At 39.2% G+C, this 20,224-nt stretch overlaps 1 protein-coding gene across 2 annotated transcripts; it reads left to right on the forward strand.

Annotated features, from left to right (window-relative positions):
* Window positions 1-209: 209 nt before the first annotated feature.
* Window positions 210-20,224, forward strand: SLC30A5 (solute carrier family 30 member 5). 2 transcript variants are annotated; one of them, XM_069001199.1, is made up of 16 exons: window positions 210-481; window positions 677-799; window positions 3,253-3,319; window positions 4,626-4,711; window positions 6,086-6,173; window positions 7,874-7,961; window positions 8,763-8,839; window positions 9,932-10,102; window positions 10,737-11,025; window positions 11,388-11,596; window positions 12,585-12,742; window positions 13,363-13,492; window positions 13,898-14,123; window positions 15,485-15,711; window positions 17,633-17,761; window positions 18,360-20,224. In XM_069001199.1, the coding sequence occupies exons 1-16, from the start codon at window positions 408-410 to the stop codon at window positions 18,528-18,530; spliced, it is 2,313 nt and encodes a 770-aa protein (XP_068857300.1). In that variant the 5' UTR covers window positions 210-407; the 3' UTR covers window positions 18,531-20,224. The 2 variants fall into 2 exon arrangements, with proteins under 2 accessions (XP_068857300.1, XP_068857302.1); XM_069001201.1 differs by lacking the exons at window positions 210-481; window positions 677-799; window positions 6,086-6,173.

The following is a 20,224-nucleotide window of genomic DNA, read 5'->3' on the forward strand; positions in this document are numbered from 1 at the left end:
AACAGTCTCCTGATGCTTGATACTGGCGCAGGGCTTTGTGCCATATAACACAAAATAAACTGATTTGCATTAAAAATAAATAAATAAATAAAGTAAATCCTCTACCGCCGCCCCGCGCCCCGCCCCGAGGGGAGGGAGCCGCGCCCCTCACAGCCCCGGCCCCGCCCCCCGCTGCGGCGCCTGCGCACTGCTCGCGCGCACGCGCGCTGGCGGGCGTTCTGCATCGCGTACTTCCCGTTCCCGGTTCTCGTGCCGCTGCTCCCGTTTCCGTTCCGCTCTCCCTGTTCCCGTCTCGCCGCTCTGCCCGCGGGCGATGCGGTGCTCCCGGCGCAGGGCAAGCGGGCCGCGCCTGCGCGCCTGAGCGCTCGCAGCCGTTCTCTGCAGGAGCTCCCTCCCTCCGTCCCGCCATGGAGCAGCCGTACGGCGGGCAGGCCCTGGCCGGCGGCGGCGCGCTGGGGCCTGTGGATGTGCCCAGCGCCCGGTAACGGCGGCGGGGGGGAGCGGCCGCCCTGCTGGCTCCGGCGGGCGGCCCGCCGCCGTCCCCTCTTCAGGGGGGGCAGCGGGCATCGCCCCGCGTCCTCCGGGAGGCGGGGGTGCCGGCGGCCTCCGCTGAGGCGTCGGGGCCGGGCTCGGGCGGCGGCGTGGCAGGTGCCAACCGGCCTCTCTCCTTCTGCAGGCTGACTCGGTACATCGTGCTGCTGTGCTTCGCCAAGGTTTTGAAAGCCGTGGGGCTGTTTGAATCCTATGATCTCCTGAAAGTGGTCCACCTCGTGCAGTTTATCTTCGTAGTGCAGCTGGGGTGAGTGTGCAAGCGTTGGAGCCTTGTCCCCCACCCGTACCACTGCTTTGGTTCTTTGTCAGCATCGAACTTGTAACCCTGCATTATGTTGTTACCGTTTATTCGAAGAGAAGAAGGCATAATAGTGAATCCAGGAAGTTCATAGCAGTGTTTTTGCTTCACATTTCTGTTCACTGCAATGTCAGTATCTTGGAATGTCTCAAGTTGGAAGGGACCCATAAGGTCCATTGAGTCCAACTCTCTGCTCCTTAAACAAATATCTGAAACTTAAACATATGATCAAGAGTGTTGTCCAGATACATCTTGAGCTCTGACAGGCTTGGAGCTGTGACACTCCTGGGGAGCCAGTTACCACCTGGAGGCCAGCCACCCTCTTAGTGAAGAACCTTTCCATAACGCACAGTGGGATTTACTCTGATGCAGTGTTAGTCCATCTCATGCCCTGTCATTGGTCACCGGAGATCAGCACCTCCCCCTCCACTGAGGAAGGTGCCACGAGGTCACCCCTCAGCCTTCTCTAAGCTGAGCAAACCAAGCGATCTCAGATACTCCTGTTGCCCTTGAGACCTTACACCATCTTGGCTGCCTCCCCCAGACACAGTCTAACAGTTTCTAGTATGGAGGCACCCAAAACCGCACACAAGACCTGAGCTGAGACCACATCAGTGCATTGCAGAGCATTGCAATCACATCCCTCGAGCAGCTGGTGGTGCTGTGCTTGAATGCAAATGCACCCCAAGACACAGCTGACCCTTTTTTTTTGTTGACCTATATTCAACTTGCCATCAGCCCAGACCTCCAGATTTCTTTCTGTGGGGCTGCCTTCCAGCCTTTTGTCCCCTTCTTTGTGCATACAAGCAGGGTTATCCTACCACAGATGGAGAATCCAGCACTTGTTCTTGTTAGATTTCATATTGTTGGCAGTTGTCCAGCTCTCTAGTCTTTCCAAATGTCTCTGTAAGGCCTCTCTGTGCTTGAGAAACTTCAGTGTTTTTCCAGCTTCAAAGGTGGGCCTACTCTGACAATGCTGACAGTGCTGGTGGTCATGGTGTGACTGTTGCTCCAGCTGGCAATCAAGTATCACACAGCTGTGCCCTCACTTTCCCCCATCCCAGGGGGCTAGGGAGGAGAATCAGGAGGAAAACAAAAAGAAAAACTCATGGGTTGAGATAAGAAGAGTTTACTAATTGAAATTAACAAGTTAATGAATTATTAATAAGTTAATAAGCCAAATATAGTAATAAAAGGAAGGGAGAGAGAAAACTTGATAAAAACAAGTGACGTACAATGCAACTGCTAACCACACAATGACTGATACCCAGTCCACCCCCAAATCACAATCAGCCCCCCTTCTGGGTAGCTTCCTCAGTTTATATACTGAGTGTATGGCATTTATGGTATGGAACATCCCTTTGGCCAGTTCAGGCCAGGCCTCCAGCCCATCCTGCCTTCCAGCTTGTTGTGCACCTGCTTGCTGCCAGAGCATGTGAAACTGAGAAGTCCTTGATTTTGGATAAGCGGTACTAAGAAACTGCCAAAACTGTGTCATCAACATTGTTCTCACACTGAATCCAAAACACAGCACTGCACCAGCAATAGCACTGGAATAGCAGCTACTGAGAAAAAAATATCTCAGTCCAAGCTGAAACCAGGACACTTGGGCACGTCCAAATTTTGTTAACAAGGGTGTAGAGGATAAGCTTTCTTTTTTATAGTTTGTGTTCCTGTAGTTCTTACAAGATTCAGTAGTTGTTTTTCCAGACTGAGGGCTGAGGTATGAAAGCTGATAGCAAATACGCAGAAACAACCTTTGCAGACAAAATCCTGCTTCATGTTTACCTGATGAGATGTAGAGGAGCATTAATGTAATGAACTTGACAGAGTTGGAACAGTTGGAACTCCTGTTTTTTCCTTTTATTTCATATTCATGTACATTTCTGGACTTCTCTCTTGCACCATAGTTTTTTTTTTCCACCATAGGTTTTTTTTTTTGCCCATCACTTTTGATCCCACTTGAAAAAGTTGTGTGCTGTGTCTTCTATTCCTACAGGACTGTGTATTCAGCATTCTATATATGAGTAAGCCTTTTGGTATATCTATCTTGCTAATAAAAAATCAGTATTATTTCTCTTCAAAACTTCTGAGATCAGTTATTTTGATTTTTGTAAATAACAAGTAGACTTCTTGTTAGCCATTTTCTCAAGAATTGGCATTTGAAGTTGACCAGAACTGAAGTTCATTGTCATCACTGTAGTACTGGTATCTGACACTGGTAATACAGCAGGGAAAATAAAATCAGTGGATGTGGTCAGTGTGGCCTGTTAATGGAAAAAATTGTGGAGAAAGCCATTTTGTAAACTGAGCCAGATATGAGAAACCTAGTTGTTTAGATCTGGTTTGAATAAAAAGCTGACTGCTAATACACTAATAGACAAACTTCCTCCTTTTGACAGGTCTGCTTTTTTTATGGTTTTGTTCCAAAAACCATTTTCTTCTGGAAAAGTGGTAACCAAGCGTCAGGTGAGTTGACATATGTAAGAGTGACTTGCATCTTTGTAAATATTCTTGGCAATATGGCTTTTGCCAAAAGTGAAAGGGGAACAAAGATTACTCCACTTAAAAGATGTGGTTACAGTTTCTAGAGGTGTGCAACCAGCTCAGTGTCTTGTGGGCTGAAACACTCAGTGTTCTTAGCTTTTGTCAGCTTTGTTTGAGAGTATAGTGAAAAGACTGGTCCTTATTGCCATTCAAGCATCTACTTTGAGGAGTGGATTTTCAAAAGGAGTCTTAAGCTTAGTCAAAAAGCTACATCTACTTAGCTGACTTTGACAGTTAGGCAATTTCTGGACTGCCAGAATGTTGAAATGCTCCAGTCTTGTCCCTCAGAAGAGAAGAGTCCTTTCTGCATGTGATGAGGGCCTGATCTAACTGCTTATCAAACCTTTGTGAGTTCCCAGTATCCCAAGGAGTTGAGAGTGGGGCCGGGTTGGAACCTGCTGATTTGTAAGAAATAAATTTTCTTCACCTGCTTCATATTCGTCTTGGATTTATGTAATTATGTGTGCAAAAACTTGATCCAGTGTGTACGCTAAGTAGACAGAATCTGAAGGAAACGCTCAAGTGTTCCTTGTGTCAGCTGCTTTCATGACTAGACATGTATAGCAGAATTTTAAAAATGTGAACAGGAATAAATGGCATCTTTGATTTGAATTCAGAAAAATCTGTCCATACATGGTTTTACTGTTGCTAAAAAAATTTAAATTCTAGATTTTGAAGATGTTATATTTGTTGTAGGTACTTTGTCTTGTTTAACATATTTCCAAAATTAATTTCTTTTCTTCTAAAACTTGCATTTAAAGTTAATAATGTATTTATTGAATATCTGAATTACAGCCTGCTTCCTGAAGAAAGAATTTAACATACACATAAATATTTGTAAGCATAAGGTCTTAGTCTCAATTTTGTATGGTTTATCTAGTTCTTTTTATGCTTATCCAATATATAGAATAGATTAAAAAGTAGGTAAATGGACTTGCTATATTTTTCAACCATTTTTCAGGCTTTTTGTTGAAGAGAACGCAAACAATGTTACAGAATCTAGTACTGTGGTAGAAAAAAATTCTGGTTCACAGTATGTCCAAATAAATCTTAGTTGCCTGACAAAGTAGCTAAGAAGACAATCATACTTTCAATTGTAATTATAGAACTTACAAAGCACATATCTTCCCCTCAATTTCTACAGCTATTGTGTTAAAACAGTGCTAGTAACAGGGTGTTTATTTTGAAACTCTGGAGAAAATGATAATGCAATACCTTTCTTTTGTAGTGGATCAAAATTTTTAAGCATGCTGTTGTTGGATGTATCATTTCACTCTTGTGGTTTTTTGGCCTCACTCTTTGTGGACCACTGAGGTAAATACATATCTACTGTAAATACTGTTTTTCTTTTGTGATCCTTCCCTGTCTTGCTCCTTTGCTTTTTGTCTTCTGTCCGTCAGATCATGCTGCTAGCCACTTAATGTATATTTCTAAAATTTATTGAATCGTTATTAATTTTCCTGTGAAATCTTTAGTGCTTGGAAAAAAGTAGATATACTTTCTGTAAGTATTTAAGTGTGTAATTTTCTTCCCTGCTTCTTTTATGAGATACCAGTGAAATTCTTAATAGTGCTTAAACACTTGATGTGAGTGATACACCAAGGTCACAGAATGTATTTTTTGTCATTTCCCTGCCATTCGTGTAATGCCAATTGTTTATTTACCTGTTTGGAGTCCATGGCTTGACGGCTAGTACCAGCAGCTGTTATTCCTTTGACAGGCAAATAGAATCAATTTCTGCACTGGTTGTGGGGTACTTCTTTATCTGGTTGGCTGTGTGCTCTGTGTTGAAATTGGGTAACATTAGTGCATGTACAGGTAGAACCATTTGTGCTGTGTGTTAGCACTATTGACTGAGTAATTACAAAAGAGTAGCTAGACTTACAAAAATGAAGGTTAATATATTGGAAAGCATGTTTCACTAGAGAGAGGAAAGTAAAGCCTTAAATTATACATTTATGAATGTGAAGTTTTATCATCTACACAGGAGAAGGCATACCTGAGAGTAATAATGCTGCAATTAAGTTATTACTCTCATATCTTTCTGGATGCTGGCAGCCTGCCCAAACAGAACCATTTACATGGGTCCTAGCATGTATTGCTATGCAGAGGATTGCAAAAGCACTTGGTAAACTTGACAGCAATAATTACTTCCATGTTCTGCTCAGAAAAGCTGTCATTACAGCTTGTTAGGCAGCCTTTGCTATCTGAAGGAGGTAGTGTGTCAGCTAGACTTTTTTATTTTGAGCAATTAAGAGGTTTTGGTATAAGCTACTAGGTTATCAGCACCTCAATAAACAGAATGCCATGCAACAGAACAGGATGTCTTTTTTTCTCTGGGAGCAGAAGCTGGTTTAGAGGAGGTATTGTAGTGGGAATACTAAGTCCATCTTGAGTAAGTTAGTATCTTGTTGTGTTGTTAGAAGGAAATACAATTTAAAGTTATCTGTAAATTAATAATTTTAATCTGTTCCTTGATTTAGGAAGTTCTTGTTTTGTAACATTTATAAATGTCTGCAGCTAGATCTATTGCTGGTGAAGGGAAATTGATCTGTGTTTATTCTTTTTAATTGCTTAAACCTGCTGTTGTACTCACAGGATAAATCTTTGTTGTGTCATTAATTTTAGCTGAAAAAGTGTATATCAAGGTTGTGAGGTAAACTCATGGTAAATGGTCCTTTTTTATAGGACGTTGTTACTGTTTGAGCACAGTGATGTGGTTGTACTGTCACTCCTTAGTGTCTTGTTCACAAGCTCAGGTGGAGGACCAGCAAAGGTATTTAAAAATCTATTTTACCAAATGTAAAACATATTGAATCCTATAAATTCAAGTACTTCTTTACCTGAAGCAAACTGTGGTTTGGATCCATGTTCATAGAAATACGTGCTTTTTTAGTTTAATTAGTGGTGGAATTTTAATATGTACTACTTGAATTAATAAGTATGGCTTTGAGAGGGAACCAGTACGTGAAGGTGTTGGATATACCTGAGAAGTTTTTCTGTTTATGGGCAGAAAAGAACCTTGAGAATTATTTTTGCACTTCACCATTCTTTGTAATGGGATTTTGGGTTCAAACTGGCAAAAGAACATCGTGCATGTAGTGGTCCTGACCCTTAGACATTGAAGTCCAGCAATACAGTCTCCAGTTCCTGGCCTAGAATCTTTAGTGTGTTTAGCTTTTCACATACATCATTTCTTTCTGCCAGGAAGTTCTCTTAAGTACTTTTATGTCTGCATGATCCTGTGTGTGCTGAATACTTTGGCCCTTTCATTTAACTGAAGACCTGTACTTGAGGCGTTCTCTGTCTCCAGTCCCATTGTACATACTTTGCAAGGTGTTCTCTAAATGTGCCCAATCAGCCCTAAATTGAATGAACTTATCCCAATACCTAGCAGTTTTGAGCACTTTTCACTCAAAAACACTAACAGGTGGAGGAAAATACCTGCTGTTATATACCTGAGGCGAGAAGGGAAGTCTCACTTTGGTACCATCTCAGGCTGTAAGTTCTGAAATCTGTGTCTCATAACTGCACTGGAATCCCCTAAGCACTTTCAGGCAGCCTTAGATTAAAGTCACAGTCATCTGCACTGACAACTCTATGCTCACCCCTGGCAAATTGAGAAGCTTAGGGCATCCAGCATGAAGATCATGCTGAAGACAAATTATTTTCTCCAGCCAGCTACCAAAAGGATAGATGTAGAGCTTCAGAGATTCTTTGTCAATCTGTATCTTAGTGGGCCACATTTGGTAATTAAGCTGCATATCTTAAGGCAGCAGAAACAAGGGAGCAATAACCCTGAACGTTTCAGCTTTATGAAATGAAATGATCAGATAACTTTCTGAAATAAGAATGTGATAGCTCTATTGGACTTTAGAAGATTGTAATAGTATTTTTCAGACACAGAGCTCAGTATGTAGCTAAGATAATGAATACCAAAAATTGCAGTAGTTTAAGTCTGGGTGGTGAAAGCTCTGGGAGCTGGGATTTCATCACTACCTCTGTCCTTTCCCATAGTCTTTGCATAATTCCCTAGCATTTAGGTCCCGTAAGACAAAATTCAGTAGTTTGTACAGATCTTGTTTGTAGCTCATTGATGCTACAAAACTGAATCATCAGGCTGAAGTAGCAGTGCATTCTGGCAGGCAGAAACACACCACGAAGAAGAAAGTAATCACACTTGAAGTTTGTAGGATACCAGCTTCTAGCTTGCTACAGTGGTGATGTGTCCTGAGTTATCTGGTAAGTCTGAAAATCAGAAAAAATGTGAAATGATATTGTCATGGCCACTTTCTTAAAAATAATAGGGGTTTCATTCATGGTTTTCTTTCTGCAGTATGTTACATTGATCAGGAAGCAGGGAAGGAGGGGACTTATTTCCTGGATTTTTTGATAGTAATCTGTTGTAGCAGATTGTAGAAATACTTAGGGGTTTTTCTTGTTTGGTTGTTTATTGTTTGTTTGGTTTTTTTACAGACAAGAGGTGCTGCATTTTTCATCATAGCTGTCATCTGCTTACTACTTTTTGATAATGATGACCTCATGGCTAAAATAGCAGAACATCGTATCCTTTCTTGTTACGTGTAACAGCAAGTGGCTCTTACTACTGGAGCAGAGAAAATGTGAAATTGAGTGTACTGAATTAAATTATAATTCGACTGTTTACCCAGCACTGCCAAGCGCACCACTAAATCGTGTCCCTAAGTGCTACGTCTGTATGCCTTTTAAGAACTGCCAAGGATGTGCACTCAGCCACTTCGCTAGGCACCCTGTTTCAATGTTTGATAATCCTTTCTGTGAAGAAAAGATCAACACTGCCACCGAGTTTGGTGTCATCTGCCAACTGCCTGAGGATGCACTTGATCCCCTTGCTCAGATCACTGATAAAGGTATTAAACAGGACTGGCCCCAGTACTGAGCCCTGGGGAACAGCACTGGTGACTGAACAGCAGCTGGATGTAACTCCACAAATCACCACTCTGGGCCCAGCCATCCAGACAGTTTTTTTACACAGTGAACGTGCACCTGTCCAAGCCAGGAGCAGCTGGTTTCTCTGGGAAAATTGTGTGGGAAATGGTGTCCAAGGCTTTACTAGAGCCCACACAACCACAGCTTTCCCTTCATTCACTAGGCAGGTCACGTTGTCACAGAAGATCAGGTTGGTCAGTCGGGACCTTCCTTTCACAAACCCATGCTGGGCTGGGTGCAATCCCCTGGTTGTCCTGCACATGCCAACACACCATAAAGCTCAGTTTGCTTACCTCTGCTTCCTGTGTTCTGCTAGCTTTGTGTATTCTTCTTGTTCCTGGTTAAAAAAAAAACAAAAAGAAAATCAAATGAAACTCTTCCTTAATTTTTTATTTAGCTGAGGGGCATCATGACAGTGCTCTCACTCATGTTCTGTATACAATCATTGCTTTCCTGGGTGTTGCAGATCACAAGGTAAATAACAAGTATTTTAGAATATCTGTCTGAAGTTTTGTAGGTAAAATATTCACCATCTCAGAGCTAATCCATGCCAGAATGAAAACCAAAAGGTTGAACATCCCCACCCCATATTGGAACTGAACTAGCACTGTAATTTTTACATACTGATCAGAGTATGAAGAGCAAGCTAAACCATATAATATTCAACCTCTAAAGGTGATAAGGACTTTTCTGTAATGCATAACCTAAAAAGTCTCATTAAAATTACCATGAAATATTCTGTCATTAGTGTTCTGGATTTTTATAATGCTTTGTGTACAAGCCATTTCTTACTCATCTTTGTTGCCTGTGTTTTGTTGCTGCATCTTTAGCTTTCCCTAGTTTTTCCTTTACATTAAACTGGTATTTGAAGACCCAGATTCTGATACCTCTCAGTAAGATAGTCCAGTTGTAATTGGTGGTATGAATAGCTGTCTATCATAACCTTACTATATGGGGTTACCTGGCTGATTGAGTTGTGTTAGCTTAGTCTTGTTGAAGTGGCTTCATTGAGGACTAAAACAGAAAAAAGATGTGGAGCAACTGAGAAAGTATTACTATAAAAATAAACCAAATTTTAGAAAGACTGGTTAATGGTGCACAAAAGCAAGTGTGATCTAAGGGAGATGAGATGCTGTGTATCTTGTAATTAATTTACAGAAAAATTTGAAAGAGTATTGTAAAGAAATGTGATACAGTATGATCAAAGGTAAGTAGATGAAAAAGTTATGAAAAGTCTAGAGGACAAGATATGTGAAGCTTTGGGGGTTTATGTATGCTTTCAACACACTTTTAATAATGGAAGATGGGAAAACAAGCTTTGGGTGATTTTTCTTCCTCAGGTGGTGTTTGCTACCATTTTGCTGCTGGTGTATGCCAAAGAACACTATTGAGAGTTTTAAAATTCAGCTCATATTAGGCTGTTAGGAATAGTGCTAAGCTATCCTAGTTTTGGCTTTTGTTGTCAGGTTAAGAAAAGGACATTAATCTTCTCTCCATGTGTCACTGTGTTTGGAGTGAGGTTTTTGGTACTTAAGAAATGCTAATGGAATCCCTTTATGTCTCCAGGGTGGAGTACTGCTTCTGGTACTCGCATTGTGCTGCAAGGTTGGTTTTCACATGGCATCCCGAAAACTATCTGTAGATGTAGGTGGAGCCAAGCGTCTTCAAGCTTTGTCTCATCTTGTTTCTGTCCTTCTTTTGTGCCCGTGGGTTATTGTTCTCTCTCTGACAACAGAGGTAAGATAATAAATACAAAGATAAATTTTATTTTTAAATGCTTTTGAAGTGCAATTTAAATATTTCCTTTAAGATACCTTTAAAATTGCCAAAGTTGCTGTCTTTATTTTTTAGTAAGCTTTGTTTGAATTTTTCCATTACGCTTTTCTTCTATATTTGTTTTTGTGTGATACTATCTGTGTGATACTTTAATTTCCTCTTTTGTGTGATAACTGTATTTCATCCTTCTAGCTCAGAAATTATATCTTGAGTTCATCTACTAACATTTCACAAGGATTAATGACTATATAAATACAGCACTCTTTTATCCCTAAGAAGTAGATTATTTATTGTCATTTTAAAAAATGCTCTTTCTGCCTGCGTGCATAGGGAGAGTGGGCCATTGCAACCATGGCATTGCATATGGTATTCCTTTTAAGAATATGAAAGTATTTAAAATAAAGTACTTTAGTACACTCTAGGTGTATGTCTCTTTCTATATCTGGAATGATGTGTTTATATGATAAAGTATAAAAGTACTTATGTTTTATGGATTAGTGAAAACACTTGTAATTCAAATGAACGAGCTTTAATGCTATAAATACAATCACTGTTCTGGTGAGCAGTCCTGTTTGAAATTTATTTTTTGTTGCAGAGTAAAGTAGAGTCTTGGTCTTCTCTCATCATGCCTTTCATAACAGTCATCTTCTTTGTTGTGATCCTGGATTTCTACGTGGAGTCCATATGCTCTGTGAAGATGGAAGCTTCCACGTGTGCTCGATACGGATCCTTTCTTATTTTCATTAGTGCACTGCTTTTTGGCAACTTTTGGACACATCCAATAACAGACCAGCTACGAGCTATGAACAAGCCACCTCACCATGAAAGCACAGAGCATGTTCTTTCTGGAGGGGTGGTAGTGAGTGCTGTCTTCTTCTTTTTATGTACGTATTCTAAACTGGGGTTAAATCTGTGGTCTTGTGTAACTGGAAGGCCAGTTAGAAAATTGAGGTGTGCGGAATTCTTTTGGATGAGCTTTTATGGACTCTTTTGAATAAGGCAGCCTGTAGCTTTTCACTCTTTTACTGTCTGTCGCGAAGAAAAAAAAAAAGAATGTGATAGATCTTTAGTGGAAGTGATGATCTAATTTTACATAGCAATGAAATATAATGATAAATCTCAAGATGAAGTTGACAATCACCTTGCTGCCTGCGAATTTCATGTAAACTGATTGTTGATTAAACACGTTATAAAATAGCTGTGAAGCTTAGAAACAGCAACAAAAACTTCAATACTTTCCTTGCAGCTGCCAATATCCTGTCCTCCCCCTCCAGGAAAGGGCAGAAGGGTACCCTTATTGGCTATTCCCCTGAAGGCACTCCTCTCTATAACTTCATGGGTGATGCGTTACAGCAGAGCTCTCAGTCATTGCCCCGGTTTATTAAGGAGTCACTGAAACAAATCCTTGAGGAGTATGATTCTAGGCAGATCTTCTATTTCTTGTGCCTAAATCTGGTAAGTGCATGGCTTTTTTCTTCAAACCCAATCACAATAGTGCACATATAATACAATAAGAAGAGTCATTCTTTAAAAGATTCCCATAATCAACCCTTGATAGAGTAATTTAATTAGTGGTCACTGTTTTGTTGTCACAGTGTCACACTGGTTCTATGTATAAGGGTTTCACCAGTAACTGAATACGTGTATGACAGTATGTTTAAGGTTGACTTCAATGTTGCCAGCAGATAAGGTGAAACTGATAAGGTCTTCAAGGATGGGGACGACAAAATAGAAGGTGTGGGATTGATTAGGGTCATTTTGGAGTAGGCTAGTTTTATTTCTAGCTTCTCTCTTCTTGAAAAGATGATGCAGTATCAAATTTGATAGAACCTCATTTGTAAAGATCTACAGGAAAATAAGGGGAGAAACTTGAAGTATCCTTGTTAACTGTAAGGAATTCCGTTATGGAATATGAAAGATTAGAAAAAAGTTTTTAGGCAGATGAATTAGTAGTAGTAAAATGTATGGGGTAAATGTATGTATTAAAAATGTTTCCTTGTGTATCCTTCTCAAAATCAGTTCCTAAGATTTAAACAGTCAACTTACTGGTGGAGAAAATGTTGGCGTAACAGATTTATAGACAGCATTACTTTTACACTAATGATATGTCAGATCAGAGCTTTTCCATTTTTAATGATAAAATGCTTAGAATTTTGTCTGCAGAATGTTAGTTTAAAATTCAAAATGAAAACTTAAATTTACTTCTGTAAAGAGTTGGGGTTTTATGTTTGAGGCTTTAAGGAGAGTAGGTTCAAAAATGTCTCTTCATAGACTTGGAATGCGTCACGGATTTCACTGGAGGAGAGAAAAAATGGTCTAGAAATATTTTGAACAATAGCTCTGAAAAATATTGAGGGTTCTGTGAAAAGAATATCCTTCTATCTACAAAAACATTAATACAGAAGTTAATATTTGAAAAATTAAAACTCTTATTTTGTTTTAGGCTTTCACTTTTGTGGAGCTTTTCTATGGAGTATGGACCAATAGCCTTGGTCTTATTTCTGACGGCTTTCACATGCTTTTTGATTGTTCTGCGTTAGTGATGGGGCTTTTTGCAGCTCTGATGACAAGGTGGAAAGCAACTCGCATATTTTCATATGGGTATGTATCTTGGGTTCTTTAAGGACTATTTGAAACTTAATTCTTGCTCATTTTCAAAATGTCCTGGTATGGGATATTTTACTGATGCATTCTTCTGTGGGCTTTTCACTGTGTCTCTTCTGTTCCATTTGTGTGCATGCTATTCTCTTCTTACCTCTGCAAAAAATATGTCTGAAATGTAATTTTCACTTACCTCTACAAGTAAAATTTTTATCAATGTGAATATCATTTAGAAATTACCTCATTCTATGCGTTTATGTCAAACAAAAATCTTTGTTACAAATCAGTGTTCGCATGAAGATCTAGATTCAGCTGATATAATTAAACTTTATATGTTTGCATAACAGTTTAGCAATTTGAAGCCCTGAATGGGCAGTATATTTAAGAGAATTCTTCTATACTGCTTTATCCTAATGGAGCTTGGACAGTTGGAAACTGGCAACCTCTTGATCAGAAAAAAAAAAACTTAGAAATTCAGGCTTGATTCTGTGACATTGAGGAAAAAAATCATAGCAATCTTAATGCTGTATTAAAAGAATTACAACTTTATTTATTATAACTTTGACATTTGTTCAGAGTACCTATTCTTCACTCTCAAAAGTATGTATATTTACTTTCAGGTATGGACGTGTAGAAATTCTCTCTGGATTTATTAATGGCCTCTTTCTGATGGTGATTGCTTTCTTTGTCTTCATGGAATCAGTGGCTAGACTGGTGGATCCTCCAGACATAGATACAAACATGCTAACTGTAAGTTTTGTCCTTCTGTTTCAGTGTAGTTTTGCAGTTAATGGTTAATTTATGTTTATCTCCAGGGTGTTAGTCCTTCCAGTATCTGAAGGGAGCTTTCAGGAGAGCTGGAGAGGGACTTTTTACCAGGGCATTTAGCAACAGGACAAGAGGGAATGGCTTCAAACTGAAGCAGGGTACATATAGATTAGATATTAGGAATGAATTAGATATTAGGAAGGAATTCTTTACTGTGAGGATGGTAAGGCACTGGAACAGGTTGCCCAGAGAAGTTGTGGGCTTCCACAGTTTTCCTTAATTAAGCTCACGGTGTTTCTGGTTCTAGAAAAATAAATTTGTTCTAGAAAATGAGTTTGAATACCTGTGAGGATGCAGTGAAGTTAAAGACTTTTCTCCCTCTCACAGCCAGTTTCTGTTGGAGGGCTGATTGTAAACCTTGTTGGTATCTGTGCCTTCAGCCACGCTCACTCCCACGGGGCTTCTCGAGGAGGCTGTCCTGCACATGATCACAGCCATTCTCACCATGGCCACAGCCACAGCCACGGGCACGGCCATTCCCACAGTGACCATGGCCACAGCCATGGACATTCCCACGGATCCTCTGGAGGAGGCATGAACACCAACATGAGAGGCAAGTACAGATTGTTGAATCATAAGTGACGTACATGATTTCTAGGAGACTGAAGATTTTCAGAATCAGACCTATGCAGTATTATGCATCAATCTAAAAAGTGCTCTCAAGGAGTGATCTGACAGCCATTAAATGTGCTATACAGGAATTGCTCAAACCATTTATGAATTTAACTTGAAGAAACTTTAAATGGTTCTATGCATATGCGTTTAGTACATAAGGAACAATAAAAAGCAGTAATCTACAGTCCTCACTAACATTAATAAAGATCACTGTAAACCATACTCAAAAAGCTTAAAGTCCTCATTTCTAAGTTCAAACTGGAAATGAAGGTACAAGGTCTCTATTATTATAAAGAAGCTACCATGCTTCTAGGTGTCATGTGACAGCTGGTTGTAAAAACCAGGGAAGGGGATAAGAAGCAGGAGAAAAAATACAGACCAGCAATAGAATATGCTTTTATTTGTGATTCAGAAGATAAGGTTTTCTTTTTGGAAGAAAAACTTCCAAATCTAAAATCGTAAGCTAACTGAGAAGGGCACTTTATATAAAACTTCATCATAGGATTTTTTCTCTAGTATTTAGAAAGTAGTTATTTACCAACTGTCTGGCTTATAAAAAAAAACCTATAAAGGAATGGTGTTTTCTGTGTAAGCTTGTCAGAATATGGTAAATAGTCTCATGCTTCATAGGTTATTTCATGTCTTAACTCAGTTGGTTATCCTGATTATTCATATTCATTATGTCTGTCATTTTTGTAAAGTCTGCCTATACTCATGTTTCAATATTCTTTAAAATCCTGACACTTAACTAGCACTAATCTTACCAATGGTTGAAGAGTATTTTTCTATGCCCACTGAGTGTACATTGAGAATGAACCCACAATTAAAGCAGTAGAAAGTATAACATTCGTAGCAGTAGCACAAAGACAATGTCTTGTAAAATTGGAGTAGAATTGGCATACAAAAAACAACCAGTACATTCATGTGTGTCCACATTAGCAAGTCAATGCATGTACACTGATCTTTTAACTCTCCATTAAGGATCAATGAGTCCTTATGTACAGTGTTAAATGATTATGCTATATTGTACAAATCCCACTAACAATTTACAGACTATTCTCATATACTTTAGTCTGTGGATGCCTACCTAGATCATTGCCCTATAGAGTAAAAATTGTTTTTACATTAATTTTTAATTAAACATTAGAAAAGCGAAATATTTAGTGTATTTTGTCCTAGGTTAGGCAGAGAGTCATCTCTGTTTGAGGATATTTAGTAAGCCTTACTAAGTTTCTGCTGTTGAACATATATGTACATTTTAGACAGAACTGTTAATTACTTTGTTTGTTTTGGTTTTAGGTGTGTTTCTGCATGTGTTAGCAGACACTCTTGGCAGTGTTGGTGTTATTGTATCCACGATATTTATTCAGCAATTTGGATGGCTCATAGCTGATCCACTCTGCTCTCTCTTTATTGCTACATTGATTTTTCTTAGTGTTATCCCACTATTGAAAGATGCCTGTCAAGTGCTTTTGTTGAGGATACCTCCAGAGCAGGAGAAAGATCTGCATGCTGCTTTGGAAAAGGTAAAATTATGAATGTTTTCGTATCAAACATACAAAGCTGTAACTGTTTTTAATGATTATTAAACTCAAGCCGTTCGGTCAGACAGCTTCTGTTGCCTTAGACAACTTAATGTCTCAGGTTGTTTTAAATCTATTTTGCAGAGAAGTGACAAAATGACTAGTTCTAACGATAAAAGTGGGTTTGCAGCTAAAAAGACTTCCATTGTTTTTTGCTTTTATGAGTAGCCCATGATTTCAGGCAAGTATGGTAACAGTGTGGTAAATGTACCACACTATAGTACTAAGAAAGTAATATGGCACTTCCCCAAACCTGCAGCCTTTTTAAACTTATGAACATTCAGGCTACAGGATTATATAATGAGCTTGTAATGTCAAGGTTTCAGATTTGTCCGTATCATGAAGAGTATACTGGTTCACAGTTGGTAGGATGGCAAAAAAAGAGCTGTTTTTTTCTAACTACTTGCTGTTTCTAGTCTGTTCTCTTCCTGTCTGGTGCAGTATGGCATCAGCTGTGAGGCTGTACCTAGTCTTTGCTATTGCTTCATTTTAAGTTCCTGCCCAGAATCGTAGTGCGGACCTCAGTGTGGAGAACTCCTCTCTGTAAAAGAATGAGTTAAAAGTTCTTTGAGGATGCTATCAACTAGAGGCTTCAAGGAAGAGTATGCTTATGGTGTCCTGTCAGTTAGTAGAGGAGGAAGTATGTTCTTGTCTGCATGAGAAAAAAAAGAATGGAAATTGTCTGGGAGAGATTTTTTATGTAGCAAAAGGAAAGTAAGGTGCAGAGTGTGGTTTCACTTTTCCATGAAGGAAGACAGTAATTCTGAGAGACTGGAGAAGAAGAAAGTACTTTTTGAGAACAATCAAAGGCCAGTTCATTAAAAAATAAAAGGAAAAGCATTTTAAAAATTACATCACAATAAAACAATGTGCTTGCTGTAGGTTGACCTCAGCCAGCAGCCAGATATCCATACAGCCACTTGCTCACTCCCCTCCTTTCCCACCACCACCACTGCTAGTGGGTCAGGGGAGCATAAGCAAGAAAACTCAGGAACAATTTAACAGGTGAAGGAAGAGCAGTGGAAAAAAGGAAAAAGAAAGTGGTGTACCATCTCCCTCAAGCAGACCGATACCCAGACGGTCTCCAAACAACAGCCACCTTGGAAGCCAAAATCCCCACTTCATTCTCTACCCCAGCTTTTACTGCTGAGCAAGTTGTTATACGGCAAGCAGTGTTCCTGTGGACAACTTGGGTCAGCTGCCCTGGCTGTGTCACCTGCCTACTTCTTGTCCATCCCCAGCCTACCCACTAGGGCAAGGGCAAAGTGGGAAAAATACAAAGCCTTGAAACTGTCTGATAGAAAAGAGAAAGCCAGAACAGTCCAGCAATAGCTGGTGTGATAACAAACATTGGTGTGTTATCAAAAAGGTTTTAGGCAGAAATCCAAAACACAGCACCTTACCAGATGCTCTGAAAAACCATCACAGCCAACCCAGAACAAAGATCAATTTGAAAAAGTCATAAATCATGGAAAAGAAGTTATGTCTCTGAATTAAGTTCAGCTATGATAACTAAATATAGCTGCTAAACAGTGAGGTAACAAGTGCCCTGGTAGATGCCAAACCAGCATTCTGATTAGTCTATCCATATATGTTCCTATGATCTATTTATTAAATCGGGATTTTTTTCCTCATCCTGTTTAGCATTGATCTTCTGGGGTTTTCATTTAGTTTGACTTTTACCTTCTAGAATTTTACAGTAGTAGCAAGATGACCGACCTTTCAATACATTTCTGAATATAGCTTAGTTGGAAAGCTGCTGTGCTACACAGTTGTGTTTCCTTGTAAAATATTATCCACCAATAGCCATGTACATATACAAGTTTAAAATTACTTAATTGTTGCTAATGAAATTTCTTCACAGATTCAAAAAATAGAGGGAGTCATATCCTACAGAGATCCTCACTTTTGGTGTCACTCTGCAACTGTTGTGGCAGGCACGGTACATGTGCAAGTAGTATCGGATGTGATGGAACAGAGAATTGTACAGCAGGTAAAGTGCAAGCTTTTTAGACTCTTAATTTCCTACTCAACATCTCCCTTTCAGTCATAGACTGACGTTTCAAGCTGACACGTATGATTTCTTTTTTGTAGTTCTCCATTACTGTCTCAGAGCTGATCTCTAACGCTGTACTGCCCCTTGCCTGCTAGCTTGAAATTAGCTGTGTAAAGAGTTGTTGTTTTCTAGAACATCTGCCAAAACACTCACTGGTAAAAGTTGCACTATATCTGCTCTGAGGAAAAAAAAGGGGAGGTGGAAAAACAGGCCGGAAAAACAGGGAATAAACAGTAGGGATATCTGGATGCTAATCACGCATTTATAACTGGATATCCACTGCCTGTCTGCCGCGGGTTTCTCTTTTCCTTAAAAAGATACATGTTTCCTTATGCAAGACACTGAGAATCACCTAGTGTGCAGAAGTTGCAAAGCCATACCCTCTTAAGGTACTCTGCTTTCCACAGAGTTGAATTCTTCACAGTGGTATGTGGGGGGGGGAGGGGGTTACAGCATTTCAGAGCCAGAATACTGCAAGTTACTGTGAGATACCTATGAAGTACAATGCTGATGTTAACTGTACCATTCTGTTCAGGTCACAGCAATTCTGAAAGATGCTGGTGTAAACAACTTAACTGTCCAAGTGGAGAAGGAAGCTTATTTTCAACATATGTCCGGACTCAGTACAGGATTTCAGGATGTCCTCGCAATGACTCAGCAACTAGAATCCATGAAATACTACAAAGATGGTACTTACATCATGTGATACAAAGTTATATTTGCCAAAGGAGATGTAAATGGTCAAGCTGTTGGATTCCCTATTGTACTTTTGCCAGGAAATCTTGCACATACATGTACAGAAACAAATGTACTATATATTTGAATTTTTTTAAGTGTACTATCTTTGTTAATTGGATTGAGATGCTTTTATAAAGGAAATAAGAAGGACTTGAGTACTTGCTGTATATGTGAAAATAATCAAAATCCTATATACTATACTTGGTGTTTATTAAACAGAAGTCTTGCAAATTGTAGATGAGCACAGATATATTCCATACTTTCTCTTAAGTGTGGAACATCGGTTTTGTAATTTCTTGTTAGCAGTAGGAAATAGAAGTAGTTTATATTGGAATGCAAACATAATCAACTGGGAAATATTTTTCCTTTAAAGGATAGCTTGAAGACTCTTGGAATGAAAAAAAAGTTTATTATGGGGAGTAAAAACCATGAAATCCTGTGTTTTGCATAAATATACAGTTTTTACATTATGTCTCAGCATACAAATCTGATTTCTACACTTAATGCACCAGAGCAAATATACATTACCATTTTGCATTTGTATTGAACTTTTTTTTTTTAAGAAGAGAAATCAACAGATTTAACAGTGAGAAATAAGGAAGGGGGAAAAAATGAAGACACTTTTCTCTTTCCTGGGAAGACTCAGAATCATTAATCAAACCACTGTGTAAAATAAATCTTTTGTACTTTTTGTATGAATAACTGCAAATGCTAAGTTTGAAGGCTAGAAGTAATAAATCAGTGAGCATCCTAGCACTCAACCAAACTTCATCTCTTCAAGATACCTTATCCTGTACTTTACTTGATTTTTTTAGTAATACCATGGTAGCTGCATGTGTACTGTAGTCAACTGTAGTAGCTGCATGTGTACCTCCTGTATTACCCAGGGAGGAAGTTCAGGTTTAGAATGCTAAACTGCAACAGTAGTCTTAGACTTGACAAGTTGCTGAAATGAACAGTAAATTGAGAGTTCTTCACTGGAAAGTGAAAGAGAGTATCTTTAAGAAAGAATTTTGGATGAGGACTTAATACTGTAAAGAAAACAAATCTGTGTATTTAGTGAAAACCTGTCAATGGGGGAGTAACATACATCTTCAGAGGTAGTTTACATCTGTTTACAGGCTTCTTGTACCCCCTTTTCTCCTTGTCTGTAGCACGTCAATATTTTCCTTGAAATTCAAGAAATTAATTCAGTGGTTAACACGGAGGAATACATCTTTCATCACCCCATGTATCACAGCAGTATTATTTTGTCATACTGTTTTCGTGTTTCTGGTATTCAGTGGTTCTTGAATACCATTATAATAAGAATAGACTTGATGTTAGTGAAATTGAAGGACAGGACAGAGTCATAAAGGAATTACATAATCAGAGCAGATTTACCAGGATGTTCTTGAGCCATTTTGCTTACCCTGTGATCAGACTGTTTATACAAATCTGCATGGTTTGTTTTGTTACTCTTGAAGGAGTTCCTCCCATGCTATGTTAAAACACTATCTGCAGTACAAGACTGACTTGGAAAACTGTGGAAGATTTCTAGAAGTTGCATTGCATTTGTGTAGAGTGATGACAATAAGTGCATAAATCACAGTCCCTCGTCTCAGGATGGTACTGGAGAGTCAGCCACCTCCTCAAAGCTGAATTCTGTTTTCTGCCCATTTA

Source organism: Aphelocoma coerulescens (assembly GCF_041296385.1).
Source record: "Aphelocoma coerulescens isolate FSJ_1873_10779 chromosome Z unlocalized genomic scaffold, UR_Acoe_1.0 ChrZ, whole genome shotgun sequence".
Taxonomy (NCBI): domain Eukaryota; kingdom Metazoa; phylum Chordata; class Aves; order Passeriformes; family Corvidae; genus Aphelocoma; species Aphelocoma coerulescens.